This window comes from Epinephelus moara, chromosome 5 (assembly GCF_006386435.1).
Source record: "Epinephelus moara isolate mb chromosome 5, YSFRI_EMoa_1.0, whole genome shotgun sequence".
In the NCBI taxonomy this organism is placed as follows: Eukaryota; Metazoa; Chordata; class Actinopteri; order Perciformes; family Serranidae; genus Epinephelus; species Epinephelus moara.
Window position 1 is genome coordinate 12,667,370 of NC_065510.1, and position 25,678 is coordinate 12,693,047.

Below are 25,678 nucleotides of genomic sequence, written 5' to 3' on the forward strand. Positions count from 1 at the left end.
CAAATTCCTTTGAGAAAACTGCACTATACCCCTCAGATTCCATTTGAATTTGAACAAATTAATTTCTGCTCATTACTAATATTATTTTGCGACTCTTAAAAACATTCCAGTCTTTTTCTTTCCTGGAAAAAAAAACCTGAAACTGTATCATAATTACATCCATGCATGCTGAGTGTAGGGGAAAAAAGCAGATCAGAAGCAATAAAGCCTCCTTAACATTTCATTTCTGGAGTCTCGGTGGCTTCAGTTCAGACACCAGAAGACTTCCAAGTGTTTGAAGCGCCAAGTTGTTCTGCCGGTTATTCCCTCATGATGTGAGTGCAGCATTACCTCGTTCCCTCAGGCACAGTGGGGAGATGCCAGGAGGCACCTAGCCATTTGACAGACTGAGTATTTCATTGCAAAGTTATTTTTACTCCATTGATCAGAGCCTTACAAGAATATTGTTTTGAGCCAGAACAACAAGCTCCCAGGCAATCATAGCCCAGCTTAACACCGTGTCCCTACGGAGCAAACTGGACAGCTGCGTCGGACCTTTTGACAATCACAATATCAGCCTGTGACCCATTTCCTATACACACTTGTATATACACACACTCAGAATTCCCTGAGTTAGAGTTAAGGCAGGTGAGGTTTCTCTTTAGGCCTTCAAGCAATATTTCCGTCTCTCTCTCCCTCCCTCTCTCTCGCTGTAATCCCAGTGACAATGCTTTCTACCAGGGTGTCTTTGATATGGAGATTGACAGAGAGCAGGAAAAAACAGAGAATGTCGACCCGGAGACTTTTTTCCAAACTCCAGAACAATGAAGGTGGATTTTGAGGAAAACACGGACAAGAGAAAAAGAGCTACCAAGAATGGGAACTCTTGGTGGGGTGAAACATTATAGACCTTTTATGATGAGGTTATGCTTTTGTTGTAGACGGTGACAAGAGATTTTCAGAGCAGCAGAGATGGAGACCTTGCCCAGCATGCTAATGGCAGGCTAAAGCTGTGTTCACACATACAGAAACACAGTGGAAGGTCTCTGGCCTCTCATGAAGCTGTAACTATGTGAGTGTGTTATGCTGAGAACATAATTTCCATACCCTCCTCCGACTGGACAATTGTGTTCTGACATAGCCGCCATACTATACACAAGGAACTTGTTACTTTCTTGTTCTGGAGTTTGTTTTCCGATTACAGATTTTTTTCTAACACAGTGTGCGTTGTTGAAAGTGTTTTTAATAGCTCTTTATAGCTCACTGCATGACGTCCATTCGTGTAGTTAGATAGACAAGGTCCCCGGGCTGAATTGGGAACATTGTCGTTCATCGTCAGCGACCCTGTGGAGTTTTTGTCCACTTGTAGCGCTATAGAGCAATGCTTTACATGTGGGCTCCTGTTTTGTTTGTTCCTGTGCACAACTACAGTATGTGCATGCAAAGGACTATAACACTGAATACACATTCCTGCCAATGGTTTTACACTATTTGAAAAAGAGATTCTTAATCTCAACGGGACTAACCTGGCTAAATAAAGGTTAAATAAAATAAATTTTACCGGTCGACAGGTGGAGGTAGTGCTGCAGGAAATACAGCAATGGCAAAGACAGGGTAGGAGAAGACTACTAGCAAATAAAACTGGATGTAAACAATGTTGGTTTGTTACTTTTAAGAAAAGTTGATTTTCCAAACATTTTATGTAGAAGAAAATGAATTTGTTTGTTAGACTTTAATGACTCACACAATGATTTTGGTGAGTAACACTGAATTAAACATAGTTTGTTTACAGGAAAACTCCCCAGGCTACTGAAGCTCCATCACAGCATCCCTCCACTACTTTTTTTCCTATTTTCTCTTTCACTCTTTTATGTGTAACGCTTTAATTTCTCTCTTTTTTTTATTGTCTTATGCAGTATGTTGTATGTGTGCGTAATAGTTAGTGTCTGAATGTGTGTGCATGTCTGTCTAAAATGTGGTCAATATGAAGTTGCATAATGTGGTCATCCATCACTAAGCATGTGTATGTATGTATATGCACACCAATGTTTTTTTGTGTGTATGTGTGTGTGTGTGTGTGTGTTTGCCTGCGTGTTTGTGTGTGTCCTTCAGGCGGTATTGGCTGATTTGGACCACTGAGAGTTGCCTAGACTTGGATCTGAATCCAAACCTTTTGGCACAACAACCACCACCACTCTCTGTAGGAACAATCCAGCAAATTATGGTTTTATTACCTGCTCTCTGACATGCACACACACACATATACACACACACAGGCAGATGTACACAGTGCAGTAATTGTTTCATGCGCTGTATGATTATGTGAAAGCTGAGATCCCAATTTGTCTTTTCTTGGAGCTTGCAGAGACTTTACCCTCCCTGAGACCTTGAAAGACTAAATATGTAGCTCCTCAGTGTGGGAGCCCCTGGCTGCCTTTTGTTTTGTTATGTTTTTGACCATAGCATATAGTAATCCATTTAGTGAAGGGTAGATCTGTCTGAGAGCCCAAGGTGACGCCTCACAGTCACTCAAAGCAGCCATGTCCTTAATTATGCATAACTTTAAGCCTTAATAAAAATTTAAATGGGTGAGTTATATAAAAACTCTGTACAGCTTTCATAAATGTGGGAAATTAACTATAGAGACCCAAACTATTCTTTGTACCAGGCTGTGAACATGTTTATTTCTGCTGTTAAGTTCGACATTTTAACATGGAGGTCTGAGGGGACTGATTCGCTCCCGGAGCCAGCTTCAAGTGGCCATTTGAGAAACTGTCGTTTTTGGCACTTTTGCATTGGCTTCATTTTTCAGCTCTGGAGGTTGCTGCTTGACCAAAATCAACAATGGGTTTATCCAAGTAACAACTATTGGGTGTGTTTAAAAGCCCGATTTATCTTCTTCCTCTGTGCCATGGAGCTCCATTGTTGTTAAAAGCACATTCATGAGCCACGCTGTTGCACTGGCTGATATGTTCCTTTATTACCATGAACACACACATTGTACAGTAGTTTATTTTGACTCAGTCCCACATACACCATCCTGCCGCACCAAATGCTAAATAGAACACCACATTTGGATTAATCCACTGCTGAAAATAGTCCCCAACAAATGAACTGTTTCCTCCTGTTTGAGTAAGGTTCGCTAAAAACTACACAGCCATTGATGCTTTAGGAAATTACTACTAAATTCTTGAAGAAACACAACTTTGTATATACTGAATTTGTGAACTGTTTCAAAGATTTTTTTTTCCTCAGTCAATCACAATTTATGACCCACAGAATTGAGTGATGATATATTTATTTGCAGAGCCCCTGCCTTCTGCCTGTATTTTGTTCTTATTTTGCTACAGTATGTTTGGAAAAACTCTGGGCACATTGTGCAGGTGAGGTCCGGACTTTATAGAAGGGTAGCTGTGGAAATCATGACCAGAGCACCCAAAAAATGCAAACGGACAAAGTTCGTTCCAAAACGAGAGTGAATCTGACCTTGGCTTTCATTTTCACTTTGCAGATGTCTACAAACGATAATCTACAATTTCTGCTTTTGCACATTTCTTATGTGATTTTAAACATCTAATAATTTGATAGTAGTTTTTTTTTTTTTGATTGAATTTCAAAAGGGAATTTTCTTGTACAGAAGCTGCTGCTTGTTTATATTTTGCAGGCATGAGTGAAACGAAAATGTGTTGTCTAACATAATGATGCATCACTCATTGTTTGCTCTAGGAATTAATTCTTGTCAGAGTGAAAAAAAGACTGTTAAACTGTCTTTTGACTATCATGGAAAAATTGCCCGAGGAAATCAAGCATTCTGATAATCTTAATGACAATAAAACAAACTCAGGCGTACTCGTATTTGGAAACTGATTAAAATGTCTCTGGATCAATCCAGATGAAGTGCTTCCCATAGACAGTCAGTGCAGTGCTGATCAATTCTGCACAAACTATGTAGTCAAACCAGTGGAGCATATCTGCTGTTTAATATTGCCCACATGTAGCACTAATCCTATGTTGTTCCTGTTTTCACAGCAAATGCCACTAGGCTTTTTTTTTTCATCCGCGACATCACTCTGGGGAAGATAATGGGGGGTTGGGTATTTAATAGAAAATGCCACATCCATGTGATTTTCTGTCTCAGTGAAAGAAGAAGAAAAAAAGGCACTCCACTAAATAATTAAACAGAGACCCATGTCATGTTATTTTGGATGTGTTTGTATCAAGCTGCTTCACTTCGCTGTACTTTTACCCTGAAACTGACAAACCCCAAATGAATGTCAGGATGGGATATGCAGTAGATGGCTGGAAGGGACAAGACTGGCTGTGTGTTTGAAATGTCTCAAGTGTGTGTATTTCTCATCCCATGCATGCGAAAGCAATAAATACAGAGTATGTGATGTCCTGACCATCATTATTGTTCCTTTAAAAGATAATACAACAGATTATTTTGTGTTTTAGAGACACAGCTTAAGAGAGGTGTGCTGCATTCTCAGCATCTCTATAAAGGATCAGCCAAACAAGATTGGAATTCTTTTTCCTGCAAATGACCCAACATCGATTTTGTATTTCAATTTCTCCCTCGTTGCTTGGGAATGTGAGAGATCAAGAGATTTAGAAAGAGGCACATTACATTTATATCTGTAAAGCCAGCCAGCATTGCAAGTGATGTTAATGAAATGTGGGTTTTCTTCAACAACTAATTACATTCTTTTGTGCCAGCACATTTGTATGGAGGTTGGACAGAGTTATCTGCCTTGGCTAAACACACACACACAAAGACTCCCAAACACAAATATGCACATGCGCAAACAGAGAGTGGGGCCATTTAACATTCAGAAGACACTAAATGCCAAGGTTACCACATCGATACACAATTGATTTTTGCACACTCCAGCTTGTGAGTCTGGTCTCACACAGGCACAACATATAGCCAACTCTGCACAGACTGACACCTCGCACAGTTCATAAACTTGGACCAAGTTCTCTTTCAATCTCAAATAGAGAAGATTCATTGTGGAATTTAATCAAACTCCGTCCTTGAAATGGGAGAGGGATGAGGAGGGACAGGGTGGATGGGTATGAAAGACTGCAGGACTTCCCCCAGGCACAGGAGCTGGAGAGCCCTGGATGAATAGTGTTTGTGCAGGTTTATGGCAGCAGCTTGGAGTGTCGATGCTTTCTGTGTGTGACTCTATTCCAACCCCGGAATCAGTCTCATGCCATAATTTTTACCCAAACCATCAGTAGACATCACCATATTTCATTGCTCACTCATTTCTTTTTTTTAAGATTTTGGTTGCTGTTGTTGTTGCTACTTTTATCCATTATTCAAATTCATCATTCATCCTTTTTTTTTTCTTTTCTTTTTTTTGGCTGTGTTCTTTCATAGGTTCTCCAATGCCCTCCCCCTCCTGTCCATCACCTGTCATTGACCAATCACATCCACAATCAGCCAGTCCACATGGCAACCTGTTGTTAGGCGACGTGGCTGAGCCAGAGTCAGAGGAAGAGGAGGAGGAGGAGGAGGAAGAAGAGGAAGAGGAGTATGCAGCCAGATTGTACTTACCTGTAACGCATGGTAAAGGCACTTCACTTTGCTTCATTAGCAACCTTTGTAGAGAATCTGCAATCTGGACTAGAATTTGACTGATTTATTGGGTGTCTCCCTTTTGTTAAAACAAACAAAGAGATAAATCTGCTACGTGACATTCTTATTGAATCATATAAAAGAAATGGTGAAATGGATATCTAAGAGAGTATAATCTTGAAAGTTCTGTTTGCAAAACCCACATCGGTCAAATCCTAGTCATTTGTAAAAGACTGGATATTATTATCCGTCTGCGTTTGGATATAACTGTCATGTCTAAGTGAGATCAGAGCGATCAGATTTATTTGGAAAGCACATTCTTCTGCACTTCCTCCCCCGTCTTGGGAACTTTTACGTCTCATTCAAAACATCCAGCTGCTGTTTGGCAGCTTGTGTGTTCACATGCTCTGAATATTCAAGTACCTGCTCATATTTTGCCATATTTCTTCTCAGCTAGGCGAATAGTAGAAGAATACAAGTGGTCTTTCGTTGAGTAGGTCAGTAATTGATGTGCTGTAAGACAGACATAATCATAGAGGTCTACTGAATTCTTCCCAACTTCCACTCCACTATTTTCAGCCTCCTTAAGTTCCTTTCTGGCTTTTGTCTATCGCAGAGTCCACCATATATGAGCTGTTGCTGTTTTTCATGGTGCTTGCTTATGATAAATGTTGAGATCGCTCACAGCTCTTGGCAAGCCACGCGGTATAGAGGTTTGAACTTCTGATGACTTCCAGTGTGCTGCCAATGGTTGTCCTCATGAGATCAGCCAACCATGGTGGGAATCAGACCACTTTCTCCATCTCTGTCATGGTCTCTCCCAGCCATTTATTGCTTGTTTGCTTTCCAACCTTTCTTTCCTTTCATGCCTGCTTCTGTGTCTTATCAATCAAAACCCTGAACTGTTATCTACTTTTGGAGAGCAACCGAGAGATATTAACAGAAAAGAGACCAATTAAGTTTGGGAGTTCAAGGGAAGGTCAGCAATCTGTGAATTAGAACAGGTAAATATAATCGTGACTGTTTGATTTTCAGTATCTGTTTGTTTGTACAGGAAGTGGGTCTAGACAAACTTGTGCAAGGCATTTTGGAAGAGAAACTGCTTTTAAAAAATGTTTTGGCTTTCAGAGCCATAATTAACAGTCTATTACAGCCACCCTAGGAAGTTTTGTTAGTTGCTGAACTATGAATCAAAGCTCTTAAAACACTGTTTTGATGGACTTTCTTAGCTCATGTTTCATATTTGGTATCCTCCAAGCACAAGAGGACCCTTGAGTGACGTACGCATACATTGATAGGTTTTTTAAAATGGTGGTTGCCGGTGCTGCACTGGCTCATGTGTTCGACCAGTTAGCCATGTAAACAACAGACAATGCAAAATGCAAAAAAAAAAAACCTTATATGTCGCACAGAAGTGACATTGCTATATTAATTGCCGGCACCAGCCAGCTTTTGTAACTTAAGCATTCCTATTGGCAGAGAGAATTCAAGCAGGAAAAATGCCCTTGAAAGTATGCATGCTGTACTAATGCACTGTTCATATGCATACATTCCTAGAGTAGTGCACCAGAATTTTTATATAACCCTTGTTATTGTTAAGGCTGCAATCACATGACCAATTTTGCTGACATAAGAAAAAAAAGAAGTAGTATAAGAGCCAAAATCTGCATAAGGAGGCAGGTTGAGGTGATGGATGTGTCAAACAAACATAGGACTTTCCCCTAGAACAGTGGTGTTTGTTTCCTGTGTAAAATCAAGTTAACTTAGTTATTTTTAGGTACATACCTGTCACGTGACATTAAGTATGTAACATTACATTAAGTACATAATGTGACAACACTCAACCATGTTTCTATTCCTAAACCTATCAAAAATAGGAGACAATGCGCTCAACTCAAAGAAACAAAAAACTGGGTGCTGAATTCCAAATAAAGTGCTGTTCCTCTCATCTTTTTTTTAATTTTCCTAAACCTAACCTATTCAACTTTACTTTCCTAAACCTAACCTACATAACTTTATGAAATGTATGTAATGTGATGACACCCAACCATTTTTCTAATCCTAACCTACATAATTTTACTTACCTAAAATTTAGCCTACGTAATGTTAAGTAGTAAATTTACATAACACGCGATGTGACAACACCATTTGTGGTGCACTAATTTATAAGATATCATGTTGTATGTGCATTTCCCGAACTACAGAGGCCACAAATCATTTTGAAGGAGCTAAATGAACACTGATTTTTTTCACGGCAATTTTACTAATTTCATTTATTTGTATTTAGTAAAAACTTTGATTGTGATTGTATTTATTAGCATGGACGTCGGCTTGGATTTCAGAACTCTCTTAAAATCTAGCCCCAGTCGTTGAAGCTTGGTTGTCATCTGATGGGGCTTGTTTTTATAGTGGTTGTAGATCTGGGAAGGATTGGACAGACACATCTTGCCAGCATGGTTTTAAGTAGATGTTAAGCATGATGGAATCAAAGTCACAGAAAGAAAGAAGTACTTTAGCAAAGGCTCCACTGTGTTAGACGAATTCAAGTCCTACTGAAAGTATTACAGGCATGTTGAAATTTTGGCTAGATCAATATTTGGGCTAGCTCACTCTATATTAGTGCAGTGTGTAGACCATATTTTGCATTCTCACTTCAACAGTGGACAGACCAAGGTTAGACAGCTGCCATTTTTGATCACAGTCCAACCATAAGAGCTTATTTCACCAAGCCTGCTCCTGGTAGCTCTCCACATGGCAAATGTTACGGGATGCAAGTTGAGGATGAAACCCTAGTCTGTCTGTTTGAACCGCTTGGACCACAGGGGCTGAGTTTGGTTCAGATCAGAGTGCTGATCTGAGACCTGTTTGCCTGTGGTGGTTGACAAGCACCAGATGCAGAGTCGTGTTGGCTGGCCAATGACCCTAGATCAGCGTTCTTACAGTCAGGAGTTTGATAGGAAACAGACTTTGATGGTTTGAAGAAAGGAACTAAGACAACCACAATTAGAGTCAGACTACATCAGGAGAGGGGGCATGAAAGGGAGAAATGGAGTGGGAGGAGATTTCGAAGGAAGGAGAGTGAGAAAAAGAAAGACAGCTGCATGGAGTGATGGAAATAGAGAGACAGACAGACGTCTCCTCATATATACATTGCCATCTAAACATAATCAGAAACAGCTTTCAAAGAGGGTCTTGAAATGGCTAAAAGGTTGTGCATGTGTGAGTGTTTGTGGATATGCGTGTGGTCCTCTTTTCCCAAAGTACTCCCAGCCTGACCTAACCAACCAATGTTCAGCCAAACATCTAAAATATCACTCTCACCACTTCCTGCACTTTTTGGACACGCTTTTTTTCTTTATTTTCTCATATCACTTTGTATCCTTTCCTCCAGTTCTCTTTTCTTTGCTCCAGTGATTTTGCGGGAAGTCGAGCACTGAAGCAAAGTAAACGAGAGGCCTTTAGCTTATATTTTCTTGCACATAAAGACCTACACACAAATGCAGAAACCAATATTTTTTTTTTTTTGAACTCCTTGTTTACAGGAGGATGGAAGCTGAGCAAGGGAGAAAAAAAACAGAGAATGTGAGAACGAGAGAGAGAATCCAGGCTTTTCTTTTTCCCTTCTTCCCTCAGAACACATATTTTTATTGGCTGTTTACTGGGACAAGCCAGTGCCGTATGAAGCCTCACAGACAGTAGGAAATAGTACTTTTTTCAGTTCATAAATGCAGTTCCTGAAAGTCTGCCTCACTGTACTACATGGAAAATGGGTATCAGGCTCGAAGCCACAGAACATAAAACCCAAAGAGGCATTCCACAGCAGGCTCATTCATACAAACTAGTGTGACAGTGATGCACAGGCAACATTTATGGCTGATAGAAGACATAATTTACCAACCTAAATTGTGCTGGAACATCGAGTTTAGGAAAAGGTTGTTTTTTTTTTTACTCCATGGGCCCTATTTTTCAGGACAACGCATAGCAGATGTTATAGGTTGGTAATGCTGCACCAGGTGCACAGTATTGCACCTTGCCTGTATCTCGGTGTTTCTGTGAATCTGGCTGCCCTGACCGCAGAGAGAAGGAACTGTTGTAAGTCAGGAACAAACGGCACAGTGTAATTTTGATGTCAAGAATGACCAGGATTCGCTTGTGCCACCCGCCTGCACCAGGTCAGAGGCTGATGGTGAAAGGCACAACCATGTGTGACATTGATTGCAGGAGCAGGTTGACACTAAAAATCACATAAATCAAGTGGAGTGGTTTTGTTTGCAGAAGTGAGGAAGCACGTCAAAACCTACCTCAAAAAATAAATAAAGTCGATCTCATAGCTCTAGAGATATTTCTCCACTTTTCATGACTTCAGTACTGTCCTTTCCATAGACTGTATAAAATAATGACATCACCCACTGGTTTCTGAACTCCCATTTCAAAGCCAAGTTCAGCATTTTGGCCTTCACCATCTTGTTTTTTTTTTTGGGTGAGAGGTTGAAGACTCATAGACTATAGCCAGAGCCAGCCCCTAGTGGTCATTAGAGGAACTGCAGTTTTTGGCACTTCCATGTAGGCTTTATATTTTTTACTGCTGGTGGTTGCAGCTTGATCCTTTTGAATCATAATCCAAAAAACACTGGATTGGCGTGCAGCAGCATCATGTGTTTTTCTGTGCTCATTGGTGGACTGGTTGGCTGAGACGACACATTTTAAACGACAATAGAAAACAGTATAGTAGGTTTATTACTATTGTTGTAGAAGCTGCAAACAAAGAACACAATGCACTTTAATTCTGTGTTAATAATTTTGATAAGAGATAATTGCAGTAAATACTTGATAGATTCATAGTACTGTATGAACAGAATCACAGTATAATATGAAGTTGTTGGCAGGGATGTGCACATTTTGAGGGCCAGTGCTAACGCTGTATTGTCCCCATGTCTCCTTCTGATGTTGACACAATATATAAAATACGCTCAAGGACACTTTTGATGATTAAAATAACAATGTCCAATTTAATTGATGTGACAAAAATTCACCTCTTGTCCATAAATTTGCAGCTACTTTCCAAAATGAACTGAAGATATGGCGACAAACACACTTTAATGGAGATAAAGTATAAAAGAACTGGATGTTAAATATTACAGATAACGATTCACCTGTTGGCTGACTGCTGCTTTGAAACCAGGTTTCCACTTCCCTTTGCTGATTCCCTCAGATCTTTCTCCCTCTGTCTCTGTCACCTCTCTGAGGAGGCCATTGTCACTGTAATGTGAAGTACTAAACATGAACATTATATAATTGACAAAACCGCCAACTTGCTGCCAGGCAAATATCAAATAACATAGGTATAGCTTAAACTGGGGGTATCATAGTGCTTCACTTTAGAAGAAAAGCGGTAGAAACTGACGACAATTTCTTACCCACTCAGAAATATTTTCCTCATAAACTATGAGGCCATGTATAATTGTTATGTAAGGCACTATCAATACAAGCCTGCAGTGCATCTCAAATATTCTTTTAAGGGCAGATGGTGTTGAGTTTCAGGAGAGGCTGAAACTCCCTTCAGTGAGTTTATGATATGTACAAACAATTAGGGCTACATCTAAAAACATCTGTTGAGTATTTGCTTTTAATTACATATTTTAAAAGGTTGCCATAGTCATATGGGGGTATACATGTGCAACACTCCCACTACTTTAAATACTACAGAAGGTCAATTACTGTTTGATTCTGGTAGCGTGTCAGAAGATTTAAATAATTAATGAAAGCACCCATGGCGTCGTGTATCAAAACTAGAAACTGCAGATGTAACGCACATACAGCATTCCTGCTACTGATAGCTAGCTCTGTTTAACTAAAAAGAATTTTTCATGGGCTTACAACAGGTATTAGTGTCCTTATTTAATCACAGTGATAGCAAGCACAGAGGAGTGTTCTTGCCTCCACAATTTGCATGCATAGCAACTTTCTTCCCAGCTCCCCCTCCTCCTTTGCACCTTAAGCACCCTGACGTTAACTTTTTAAGGTGCTCTTCAAGGGACATGCCACACAGGTGGATTACTTGCATTAGAAATCCAAAAAACATGCAAAAGTGAGCAGGTGTGATCACAAGCTTCTCTACAACCAGAAGCAGGCGGCCACACAGTTTGGATGCTTAGTCGCCTTACATTATTGTCTTAACAACAGCATTTTATTTGGGGTAATAGCATAACAGCAGCTCCAGCCACTTTAGCCACTACTGTAGTTGTGCATGTCCCTAGTTGCTACTTTATATAATTACCATAAAGCTTACATGTCGACAGTACAAAATACACCATCGCTTTACTCCAGCTATTGGCAATAGTGGCTCAAATAATAGCCTTTATTTAACTCAACTACAGAAAGAAAAGGAACCACAGGTGTTTCACATTAAAAAGCCTCCCAGCAGCTCAAAGGACATAATCTAATCCCTTTCCTCGTATGCCTTTAATGTAAGACACTGGGAACAGGAAGGTTTAAGGATGGTAAATTAGCAACAATTGGGGAGGAAAAACAGCAAAGGAGAGGTGGCTGAGAATAATAAATGGATGAGAACAGTATTTTTAAAAGAAAAACTGAGAACCGCAGACTGCTGAGTGTCATATGACTCTGTTGTACTCATGAATTTGGTGTTGTAGAAATGCAGGTTATGCCAACTTAACCATCTGATTGATAAATGGACCCGCACTTGTGTAGTGTCCTTCTAGTTGTCTGGCCACTCAAAGTACTTTTTACAGTACGAGTCACACTCACCCATTCACACACATTCAGGCTACCATGCAAGGTGCCACCTGCTACTCAGTTCTTAACACACACTGCTGGAACAGCAACTGGGAGCATCGACATGTGGACTAGAAAACCCGGGGATCAAACCACCAGTCTTCAAATTAGCCATGAGCTATTATTTGAATGTCAGTTTGAATTTGCAGTACTTACAAACACATGCATGTAGCTGAATCTAAGTGAATGCAAATTCATTCATCAGAAATTAAGAAATCATTTTGTGTGTTTTTCTTGTTAAGTTGTAGCTGCACATCTGGTTATTGGGTGAAACCTTGTAATCATATTAAAGCTGCAGGTGTGCATCATTACACATGGAAATTTCCCCAGGAAATATAAGTAAATTAATTCACCTTAAATATCTGCGTAAGTGTATTTAAGTGAATGCTTTTGGAAAATCATGTAATTTATTTTTCATATATTTATTCAAAATACATATTAAAGGTAGTTGTGATGTGATGTCTCATGATAATCACAAACCAGAGCTCATAGATTTACCTTCTTTTAATGTACCACCACAGGCAGTGAGAGAATACAGTATGGTTGCTTGCTGTATATCAAAGCTGGTGTTGAAACTGACACCTCCCTTTAAGATTGTAAAAGAGAGATATGCAGATGAAGGTGTTTGCTGCTCTTTGAATTAAGAGCGTAGTATGACAGCGTTGTATCTGTCTATGTATGTCTCCATGCAGTGGGAAGCAAAATGCTGCCTGACAACAGTGGAGTCTGAGCCGGGGTGTTTATCGCCATCCCTGTCATTCACACGCATACACATGCACTCACACACCCGCACAGCTTTCTTCTTCTTTGTTTACAAAAGCAGGCTGAACAGCAAACCTTTTCTTTTTTCCTCCCTCAAAGTGTAACACAGGGTGGGACACAGACACTGTATTATTTTATTCACACTGCTGCCTCAGGCTAAGGCTTCCTCTTGCATTCTTCTTGTATTCAACAACACTGCTGTGTTGGTCTGAGGGACAAAAGATGTATTCACTTTGGCAGAAAAAATCCAATATGGATCATAAACAAACCTGTGAAATTATTGTTGGTGGTGACAGAACGTTACTGAAGCTCACACAGAACCAGAGAAGCAGATTTACTCAACTGTCTGTCAGTCGCTCAGAATGAAAATAGTTAATTGTCTCATTATGTACCACAAAATCATAAATGGACAATAGGCTCTTTCTTGTCTTCCGTGATGCTCAAAACAATATGAGTAAGGTCGAGGTCACATGCTGCCACGGGCCTTCTGTTCTGATTTACTGTGGCTTATTATAATTAACATTTAATCACCATTTGCAAGTATAACTCATCTGATTTCAGGTTACCTGGTATGTGTTTGGCCGTATGTTGTGTTTTAATGAAATAAAGTTTCAAAGGCACTGAGTGTTACTTTTAGAAGGGTCATCTTAACAATGTGGAGAAGTCTTACAAACAGTAATTAGCAATCAAACCAAAGTTTTCCATTTAAAAGTAGAGTGTTGGTCATATGAGGGTTTTTGATCTGATCAAAATATCACATTGGATTCAGTTCAGGTTAACTTTTACGGTAGATAAACAGTGTAATATTGATTAACTTTCTAATAAATACAGTAAGTATTCAGACAAACTGTGCCAGATCTCTTTTCCAATAAAAAGCCTGTACAAGCTCCGTAAATTGTTTTAACCCAGCAGTGGCATTTGTTTCCGAGACAAGTGAACAAAGACGGTGTAATAGCTCACCCCCCCTTCAACTCCCCCTGAGAGTGAAAAGACGCCAAAAACCCTCCACCGTCCAGCCTTTAGATGCCTCAGAGACGCCAAGGCTATCAGCTCCAGCGGAAAAAGCAACAGAAAACAGACAAGTTTCTTTGCAAACAGGGGGATGACGCCAAGGCTTATTGACAGCGTCTATACTGAAAGCAAAAGGGAGGTCAGACCGAGGCGGAGAGAGAAACACGAATAACACTTAGTGCTTTTTACTTTGGGACCAAGTAGGCAATTCTCCTCAACACCAGAACTAATCAATGAAGCATTGAATGAGAGAGAGGAACGAGGAAGGGAGAGGGAGGGAGAGATACATATTTCTCCTCAACACCAGACCTAATCAATGATGGCCATGGGTGGAATGGATGGAGAGAAGAAAGAAAGTAAAAAAGGATCCTTCTTGACATGAGAAAGAATCGATGACATTTAGATAGAGGATAGAGGCAGAGAGTGGGGTCAAACTGCAGAGAAGATATTTGGAAGAAAATTGTTAGAGAAGAGAAAACGAGAGGAGAGTCAATCATTGATCAGGCTAATGAACCTCAGGCTAGTGGCTGGTGGCTGGTATTTAAGCCTCAAACACACACACATGCAAAAAGGGACAAACACACACAGCTCACGTCTGAGGCTGATTGCAGAATGGAGTCACTTAAGTAAATCAAAATGTTGTAGCCGACTCCATACAAGGAGACAGAGAGACGGAGAGAGAGGCAGACAGGGAGATAGAGTGGAAGGGAGTCGGGCGTGTGTGCGTTTTGTGCGTGTGTATGTGTGTGACAGCCAGTGCACCGTCCTGGCTATAAAATGAGGCACAGATGGAAGAATATTTTTGAAATGATAACCTCAACCCTTTTGTCAGAGTAAAACCCACTTTTTATTTTACGTGTGAGTTAAAGTTCTTCATATTGGTTTTGATTTGTCGTCATTCTTGGTGCTAAGCTCTCATTGTTTTTCGGCTTAGAACTGCTCTCAGAGATTTGCAGGGCTTAGTGGTGAATCATGGGTCATTTTCCAAGCCCTGGGTATTTGCTTGGTCACATGTACATAGTGTAGAACTGACATCCCAAATGATTTTTTGAATGTGGTGATAATTTATGATATGAGCAAATAGGGCCGGGCTGAGCTCCACACAGAGTGGACAGCAACTTAAACTTAAGGGCAGAACTCACAGCAACGGGATTGAAACCAACTTTAGGGTATATGTAACTGGAGTCACAGGTGTCAATTATCCATAGATGCAACAAAAGGGAGACAGTATGAACAATTTATCAAACACATGTTGAACAAGCAGAACACAGACTTGCAGGAATGTGACTTCTTTGGCTGTTTCAAACAGTGTGAACGTTCTATTATTTTTGGATGACTGGCAGTTCCATGGCCTGTGAGGGTACCATCCCATCAACCAAACTATTATGTTGTCGCTATAAGGCAAGCTAACTTGCGTTGTTTTGTTAAGGCAAATAAAGCATGTTTGCAAAGTTAAATGTTTACATTAAGGTGTTATTCAAAATGTATCCTAAAACAAACCATTTTTGCACAGTCAATGTTTATGTTGTTCTATTTTATGTTTATAAACTGTATTCTACATTTCAACTAATGAACCTAGTGGTTTCTCTAGGCTTATCAAGATAAGCCTCTTCAAACTGGCAGCATTATCAAATTATAGGCATATAGCTGATAAATATCAATATTGATCTTTTTTTTTTTTTTTTTTATTCTCCAAAAGAGGCCATCAACGCAAAGAAAAGAAAAACTGAAGGAAAGGTTTTGGTGCCCAAAATATGTCTAAAATTTGTAACATGATGCTAACATCTGCTACAGCAGGTTTCAAGGTAGAGAGCCTGAATAAATAATACTGCTAACCATTCAAGTTCAAATGGAGATAATGTCTCTCATATTTGTGTCCGTCTTGCATTCTTGATGTGTTTTCCAGATGCACCTTCTTTATCGCTTCAAAGCTTCATACCGATATATTAATACCTCACTGAAGCATAATGTTGGCTTTGCTTCCGCTGTGTGGATTAGTGGGTTATAACCACAGACGGGGCTCAAGGACGCCAATTTACACACATGTGCTGAATAAGCAGAGATCACGTATGTCTACACTTAGCACACGTTGGTAGAGTATGAATTAGGCTTTAGTTGTAACCTTAACCGTCTTGACACTGCATGTGCCTGTTAAAAATGTCACATCTGAGCCAGAATAAATGGAACCATTGCCAGTGTATAATTATGTTATTTTCACATCTTTTAAACGTATTTGTTCTTGACACAACTCAGAAGAATCAATTTCAGCGCTACCCCTGTCAGTTAGCCTGCATATCGACCAACAAGTCTCTGTTCCCAGGGTCTGTATGGAAAGCCTGTTCTCGTCTGTCTGAAAAGAAACAGACTCACTGCTATGAATAAGATAGGTCAAAACAAACCTGCCACCGCTCATCTAATGGAGGCAGAGCAATTACAAACAAGTTTGTCTCGGTTGTCAATAGTGTGTATGATTCACTAAACATTTATTATATAAATTATTCCTTAAATGTTCAAATTGACGAGGAGACAAGCAAGCAAGTCAAGACCTTGTAGTCAACACGGTAAAAGCTCCAAGATATGTGGCTCTTGAAAAGAAAATCCCTGACTCAATTACTGAAAGCAGAACTGAGTGTAATTGTACAAAGGACATGGTTGTGTTAGTCACAAATTGAATGTGATGGTTTTAAATGCAGTTTTCTTTTTCTTTCAGTGATTTGCCAGCAGCTCGTCAATAGGGGTGCTACTGTGAGGAAATTTTCCCACCACTTTATAAACTCTTGACAACTCAGATGTTAATGATTACACTAAACAAACAAGAAAAGATATTTGTCGATGACGCACAATATCTGCGGAGCGCTGTATTAAGTTATTGCTAATGCAAACCAAACATTGCCTTCTGCTGCAGCTTCACATTGAAAGCACTGAACTGGTGAAACACAAGTTGTCTTTTATTATGAAGTACACACAGGAAATGCTACATTTTTGTCAATGAGATTAGCACTACCGCTATCGTCCATCAAAAATACATCCACAGAACGACACAATGACCAATGTTTTGCTGCATTTCTGACTGCGAATTCATTTTGAAATGTTGCAGGGACCAATGAAACAAAAGGGAGCAGCCTTAGTGAGCTTTTAGATGAAGAGCTGCTCAACTCCTTATCCCATGAAATGAAACATGAAATATTGCCAAATAGGCGCGTATGCTTTCTGCTGTGACACCAAAACCTCCACAATCGTCTTGTTCGTCAACTCTCCTTACATTCTTAGGGCAATGACACACCAAGCTGACTGTCAGCTGTCAGTCAGTTGAAATCGTGTCAACTGTGCATGTCTGTCGTCCTAGTTTTTGTGGTGTGTCTGACACTGTTGGTTCTAGTCGGCCCTTGTTGGCTTTTTTGCGGCCGATTCAGCTTGTTGAATTGGCACTGGAGACAGCAGAGCCCATAGGTAAATGAAATAAGTTCAGTGTAGCGTACTTAAAGAGAAACAGAAGTGAGCCAAAAAAGCAAAAACATAGCGAATGTCAAGAGGGTGTGAGAGTGAGAGAAAATTGTTATATTAGGTCAGATTGTTTATAGCCATTAAGATCTTTAGCACAAACTGTATGTTAATGTTTCTGTGATTGTTCGCTAGGGCAAAGTAAATATCCTTTGTTCTCTCAACGTTGGGTTGTGTTGGTAATTTGCTAACTAGCTAGCTAGCGTCTTGAATTTGTCCTTTCGGTCTTCCAGTTTCTTACTGGTTAGAGGACAAAACTCTTATCGTGCAGGCGCAGAACATACGTGCTAGGTAGTCGTTATATGCTGCGACTCTGCTGCCACTGCTGTAGGCAACAGACACATTAATTTAAAATTGTAGTAACCATTCACTGACTAAGTATTGATTAAAAAAAGCAAAACAACATTAGGGACGAAAGAAAAGTAATGTAATCAGTGTATGCCTGAACATTGAACCTTGGTAATACTGACTGCTGCTGCAAGCCTGGCTGCCAAACCTCAATGGCAGTATTCATAACTGCCTTCCAAAATGGCCCTCATGAACCTTACAGAAACATTTTTTTAAAACTGGTACCTGATCTTCCACCTCTGTGCTTACAGTGTGGTTAGGTTTAGGCAACTGAAACTACTGGGTAAAGGTCAGGGAAAGATTGTGGTCAAGATTAAAATAAATAACACTGACTGCAGTCTCCTGTGTCAAAGTCAGGAGATTTTGTGTCCAGCTACCACCCCAGCCTCCTCAAATAACTGGTTTTGGCAATATAACATTATAATCACTTTCTGAGGGATTATCATCATCAGTTGTGTCACCAAAATGTCAATCACTGTAGCTTTTCTGTGGAGAACACTCAGTAGTCTCATGACTGCAAGAAGTTGCTTGTCAGAAAATGCAACCATAGCTGTTGGAAGACACAACAGATGTAGTGGTTTCTCTGGTGAGAACATGGTCCCATGGGGGAAACCCCCTTTAATTTTAATGGGTCCCATATTTGCTCTTCAGACATCACCCTCATGACTAACTTCTATTTTAGCCCTTGTGCAATGGCAAAAGTCTCAGAATGTGCACTCTATGTAGTAATTTTCACATAGCGAACATATCATCAAGGCACTTGGCACTTTTAGTGTGGTTGATATTGAGATTCAATTGTATCTCAGTACATCTGATACTCAACCCAATAAAGCAAATTTGATTTTGAGAGTGTTGAGAGAGCAAAAAAGGGAATGTGGTGGAAATATGAAAACAAAGAGTGGGACATCAAAAAACTCCCGGTGACTGTGAGGACAAAAAAGGATAGAAAACAGATGAAAGAGTAAAATAGAAAAAGCAAAGGAAGACCCAGTGGCTTAGAGGAACACAGTCTTCCATATTAACGACTTGGCCAGAGCTAGAGAGAAAAAGAACGGATAGAGGGAGAGAGAGAGAGGACAGGGCACCGAGAGCTGACTTGGCAGGAGAAAATGAATGAGAGAATGAGGGCGAGGGAGACAGAGAGGGAAGGGAGGGTGGATGAGGGGTCAGTGCACTGGTGCTACAATAAGGAGAGAGAAATGTGGAGGACTGATGAGAGGCTCTGAAAAGGCTGCAGCTGCCTATACTAAATAACTGAGTGGAAGAGAGGATAGGAAAGTAAGAGAGGGGGTCAGTTGAAGAGGATGGCGGGAGTGGGAAGGTGATGGTAAAAAATAGACATACGTTGGAGGGAAGAAGAGGACGGTTCTCCTGTATTTTGTCCAGAGCAATTTAGGGAGAGGAAGGACAAGAACAGATATTGATACATTCCTCTATCCCATGCCTTATCTCTCCACTTCCTCCTTTTCATTTGTCTTTGTTACCATCACTATCGCTCTCCCTATCATCAGTAAGTCCCGTCCCTCTCTTTGCTTCTCCATTCTCAACCAAATGAGCTTTATTGGCACAAGTGTTGGCCACATTACCACAGCAGTGAAGTCCCTGATAAGATTCAAATCAACCAATTAAGGATCATTTTGAAAATTCAAACTGTTGGACTTCATTTTAATGGTGTATTTTGTATGACAAAGATCTCCTGCCCTAGTAATTATCATAGTTGATTTTAGTATCACAGACCAAAGTCAGCTGGAACATTAGTTTCTGTAAATATTATTTTCCCCCAAAATATTACTGGAATCCAACTTAAAAATGCCATTCCAGCCTGTCTCTATCTGAAAAGAGCCAGCACTGTATATACTGGCATCGAAGCTCAGCTGATACTTTAGATTTAGACTATACCTACTTTTTTGTCTGTAGTACCAGGCCACTGGTCGCCAGACATGACCTCATTCATTCACCTTCTTTGTCCATCACCTCTACATGGTGACAATAGGACATGACAGACAGACAAAAGTTGCTATGCAAGGAGATAATTCTGATTTTCTGCTGTTTTGTATTTGCACTTTGAGTTTAATTAGATATGGATATTGTTCTGCTCAACACAAAATACATATCCAAGGCAACACTTTTATTAAACACTGTTTACAAATGACTACACTTACACGCATACTTATATTCCACTGTTATTCCAAATATGTTGATGTTCCGAATTTGATACGATTCGTGTAAACAGCATATTCCGAATTAGTCCTTTTTTTTTTTTCAGATGTAGCATTTTCTGTTTTAAGGGCAAGTGTGTAAGATTTAGGGGCATCTATTGGCAGAAATGTCAACCCGGTCTCACTCCGAATTTGTTGAAATCCGGCACCTTGGCAGTGACTTGCTGCAGTGTCAGACACCAACGGCAAAAGCCATCCTTTAACATTAGCATGATACGTGGCCGGGCGCCGTTATAGTTTTATAACGCCCGGCAGCGTCAGGGGGAAACGCAGGCAGTGTAAGAACAAAAATAAGGCAGTGAAAGTGCGGGTGGGACAGTGGGTCCAACAAACACCATCTTTCACCTGGGAGAGCCAAACCCTGTTCTTTTTTCCTAAACCCAACCACATGGTTTTGTTGTTGAAGGAAAAAAAACCATCAATTTGCAGTGTCACACTGACACAGTATGTTTATTTTGAAAGAGACTGTATGTAAACAGAAAATTTGCTATGAAATCAGAAGTGTATTTTAAAAGAAGACAATGCATGTAACAGGCAGACACACACGGTGTGTCCCAGAACGTCAATAACCAATGCACACATGGTACCTTGCACATTATATATCGGCGTGGAAAGTCCATGACCAAACGTAAATGTGTGATGAGGTTGGAGTGAGAATGTGTTGGAAATTAATACAATATTCATAAGTATGTATTCATTAGGTTATAATTACCTTACAATGATAATCATTGTGTTTTTGTTCCCTTAGAATGAGTTGTTTATATCTACATAAGAAGTGGTTCTCTTTCACTTGTTTTTGTCGTTTTACAGAACAGAAGGGACAAATCAAACACTGGCTTTACATAGGACTATTACCGTATTTGCGTCTGCCACCGTAGCTGTCTTACAGGCATAAAGAAGATTCAGTTCTGCAACCTGACTGCTACGTGCCACTAAATCCTACACGCTGGACATTTAAGATGTGGGAAATGCCAGTATTATTCTAGTTTTAGGAGCATCCTTTGGACATGTATACAACACATTCAAAATATGCCTCTCACTTTACCAAGCTTTGTGACACGCAGCCTGTTCCCTGTTTATGGTCGGCGCCGTGCGTTGTCATGGATACTTTGTACACAAACCAACTCCAACAGTTGGCATGGCTGGAGTAGAGATGCATGTCCAGAGAGAAAAGCCCACATTTCTGGTTGGAAGAAGAAACACACCCTTATAAACATTATGAAAGACTTCAATATCAGCAATTTTTTTGGATATGCACAAATATTGCAATGCCGACTTTTTCAAGAGGGTGGTTGTAGGAATGAAAGAGGAAGGCTGTGTTTATTTGTACCAACAAGTCTGCCACCTAAACTTTGAAACAATCCTATTTTGACACAAAGACACAAAATGACACAACACCCCCAGGGTTACACTGTTCCATATTTTGATGTGTCAAACAGCACGTTAAAGCACCTTAATTGGAGTGTGCACGGCTGCGTGTAAACAGGAGTATTAGTGGAATATTCATTTTCATTAGCCATGTAAACAGCTTAATGGGAATATCGTCTTTTTCAGATTAAAACTAAATAATGTGTGCCTGTAAACCAGAGGTAACAGTTTTCAGATTGTGTTGAGAAGTATATTACCCATGAAGCCTTTGTACTGGTATGAATCAACTCATGCTCTGTGTTGTAGTATGAGAGAAAGACATAGCGGAGAGGTTCAGCTGTTATTGGTCCAGCTGTCTTTGAAAGGATTCACTCACACTTTGCTGTAGAGGAGACACTATATTGAATTTCATTTCTAAAAGGACAAAGTGTAACTGCCTAGAAAGGTGACCTCTACGCTATTTTTCTTATGCATAAGTCATTATAGGCTACAAACAGCATTAAAATTTGACTCAGTTTGTATAAAATTGATATCAACTTTAGCTTAGCTTGTTTGTTATGGTTTTGGGGACCCACCCAGTTGAAAGGAGCCATCATTTCTGCGCTGGAGGCATGCTTATCATGCTGCAACTAAAATACAATCAGCCCAGATTAAAATATTGCTAATATTTTAATGAGGAAATTAGTTATTTTATCAGTAGAGTGTCTAAGTTTTAGTATTTTTTAATTATGCAAAGGAATATTGTGGTTTACAGAAAGATACGGTTGGGGAGTTAATGGGGAGCACACTTTTTATTCATTTATTTTTTTATGTCGTTGAAATTTGCAGTAGTTTGTGATTTGTCATTTTTAGAAGATGAACAGGCCAGCTTCTAGGGCAGTGTTTCCTGGATGTCTTCTCTCGTTGTCCGTGTGATATCACTTTCCTTTCTTGTCATACTTCCTCATTTTGAGAGTTTTTGGAAAGAGGTCATGGTTAAAAAAAAAAAAAATCACTTTGAACTGATTCCTGTGTGGAAAAGATATCAGCAATGTCTATAACAGCACCAGAGATTCATTTAGGTAAATACTTTGAAATGTGGCTCCACTTTCTTTTTACAACAAAATGTACACTAGTGTAGCTTAAGTGACTCCTTTAATTACATGTAGTGAAATCCCTTCCCAGGGCTGCTTGTGTCTAAGAGGATTACTATGATGCTAACGCTGCCGTTAAAATGGTCTCTGAGTACTGACTGTCGGTCTGGGCTGACCTGTTGTTGTCGAAACACTGTGACTTGCTACCATTCCCCTCTCACGCTCTGCCCTTCTTTGCTGCATCTCATGTTTTCATTTCATGCTTTCTCTTCCTTTCCCCTGCTCTTTCACTTTGCCCTAATACCTTCACACATGTCACTTTTTGTTTCTTTCTCTGGGTCTTCACTCTTGTCCTTCCCCTCACTCCTTCCCCCCCTCCCTCTTTCTCTTTCCGTCTCTTTCTCTTTAAAAGGGGATGTGTATTGTCAGTTGCAGCAGCCATGCAAACACCAATTTTACAGCACAGGAATTCAGGAACAGGAGCTAGTGGGGAGAAGTGGGGAGAAAGGGCGCCACCATAACACACACACATGCACAACTTTGTATTACTAAACATTTAAAGTGAAGATGAAATGAAAAATATTTTTTTAACCCTCTTATGTCAAAATCCAATCATGTTTTCTTCCATTAAAACTGAATATGACTTGTGCTTACTTGAGCTAGTACCAACCAATGTCTACCAAGGATATCAGGACATCCACCCATCAATCAATCTGCAGCTTTTAGCCGCACAGAGCTAAGTTTAAGTTAGCTAGCTAGCAACATCATGCTATGTCGGTGTGTCTTCATTTCCCAGAAATATGCTGGTTACGGCCTTCTGGGTAAAATGTATTCACTTTGAGGGAAGTGCTATCTGTGGCAGCTCCAGATAACAGGCAAGGCATTTTTTCAGCAGCTAATGTTACGTTGAGTATATGATGGACTTCATCTCTTTCTACCTGACTGCTATCCTGTCAGCGTTACGCCACTTTTCAACCATCAAATCAAATTCCTCCCAACATTATAGCCGTCCTCCATATCCTGTTTCACATGGAAATTTGTCATGATACTTAAGCTGGATACTTTTCAAATACCGTTTCATCTTCATCTTTTTAAGGCTCCTCATTTACTGCATTGTTTCTCTAGCCCAGTGCTCCAAACATTAATTTCTCTGATGTTAACTTAGTCCAAATTGGGCCAAGAGCTTGCTCTTAATTCTCCTACCTAAAAGGTCAAATTATGTATGAATTTGTTATAAAAAAAAGTTGAACTTGCTTCAATTGTGTTAAAATTCAGAAAAAGAAGTCTTATATTTGCTTAATATTCCATTGACAGACGAGACTTTGCTTTGTTTCTGTTGGGTAAATAGCAGAAATATGACTTAAGACATTTTTTAATTTTAAACCAGTCTGGGGCACACAACGTCACTGACTTTTCCACACAGCCTCAGCATTAATTTCTGGTTATTACCACTGTCATACACAGTCTGATATTTCTAGCCTCATCTGGAAACAAACATCTGTGTTTTAGCTCATCTGCAGATGACCTAAGTGCCAGTCGAAATTCTTAGCTAAAGGTTCAGAGCTGGTCTCCGTGTGCTAGATACACACAGTACTTTCACGTAATCAATTCAGGTTTTGCAATTCACCCAGCTGACAATGAAGGTATTGAAGGGTCTTGTAGCTCTCAGGGAGTTTCCCCACCAGTTCAATCCTTTGTTTTCTTGCCCCTTTCCAGGTCATGTTGCTCTCCCTATGCACTGTTTGTATTAATAATAATATGGTTCAGTTGTAAGGTACCTCTCATAGGTAGACTATAGCTCATAGTGGTCAAAGTGCACTGAGTTAGGTAAACTGGCAGAAAGATGAGAAACAATACAAAAATACATTAAAAGATAAATAAAAATAAAGTACAATAACAAAATGTACCGCACCTTGTACAGTAAACACAAGTGAAACACAGAGGTTGTTTTAAACAGTCATATAAAAGAAGACTATCCACAGTCCACTCTTTGTAATATTTTTTAGAGAGAGTGTTCCTGTCTTCTGAATGCTGCATCACACTTTCTCTGCGGTGTTGTGACCAACAGGCCAATAGGCCAGCAGCACCACAAGACCTGACGTCTTGTGAAAGGGACGGTTGATGGCATATCACCAAGGCGAGACGCCTGTCAAGCTGCAAACCACTGCACACCAACTAACAACAAAACTGGTTGTTTTTTTAGCAAGTAATTGCTGTTTTCATCTGTATTCTAGCCCCCAAACATGGGTGTTTTTTTAGGAACTTGTCTCTGTCTTTTCTGCAGGGATTGTGTCCCCGAAACCAGGTATTTTAAGCCAAAACATAATCTTTTCTGAACCATAACTGATTGTTTTTACTGCCTAAACCTAACCACACATCAACCTCAGGGTTGTCAAAACATGAAGTTTCAACATATCTACTTCATAATAATGTGCAAATGTAACGTATTTGTGGTTTGCAGAAACGTACAATGCCAACATTTTTCCTGGCGCTTGGGTCGACAATTCAAAATAGTGTTAGTATTTAATATGTGCAACAAAGATCTATTCTGCACTACTGGAAAAAAACTTTTCTATACTCTATACTAATTTACTGCCTCAGCTACATTTGCTGGCAACTGTTTTTTTTCCAGTTGGCAAAAGATGGTCATACTACACAGAACTCAAAGGGGAAAGATATGAATGGATTGAACATGCAAAGCATAAGACATTGACACCAGAGGCTTGGGTTTGCCTCCTGCCTATAATGTGTTATTAGGTTGATGCTGCTTAGACTCTTGCCTTATGATGTTAAATATTCATTCATTCATCCATTCATTCATCTTCTAACCGCTTCATCCTCTTGAGGGTCGCGGGGGGGGCTGGAGCCTATCCCAGCTGACATCAGGCGAGAGCCCTGGACAGGTCGCCAGACTATCGCAGGGCTGACACATAGAGACAGACAACCACTCACGCTCACATTCACACCTACGGACAATTTAGAGTTATCAATTAACCTAATCCCCAATCTGCATGTCTTTGGACTGTGGGAGGAAGCCG

At 40.0% G+C, this 25,678-nt stretch overlaps 1 protein-coding gene across 3 annotated transcripts in view; it reads left to right on the plus strand.

Annotated features, from left to right (window-relative positions):
* LOC126390032 (teneurin-3) overlaps nucleotides 1-25,678 on the plus strand; it is a 285,118-nt gene that overhangs the window by 90,679 nt on the left and 168,761 nt on the right. For all 3 annotated transcript variants that reach the window (XM_050044110.1, XM_050044111.1, XM_050044112.1), the window contains one exon: nucleotides 5,366-5,554. In XM_050044110.1, the coding sequence (XP_049900067.1) occupies nucleotides 5,366-5,554 (189 nt within the window). The remainder of the gene's footprint in view (nucleotides 1-5,365; nucleotides 5,555-25,678) is intronic.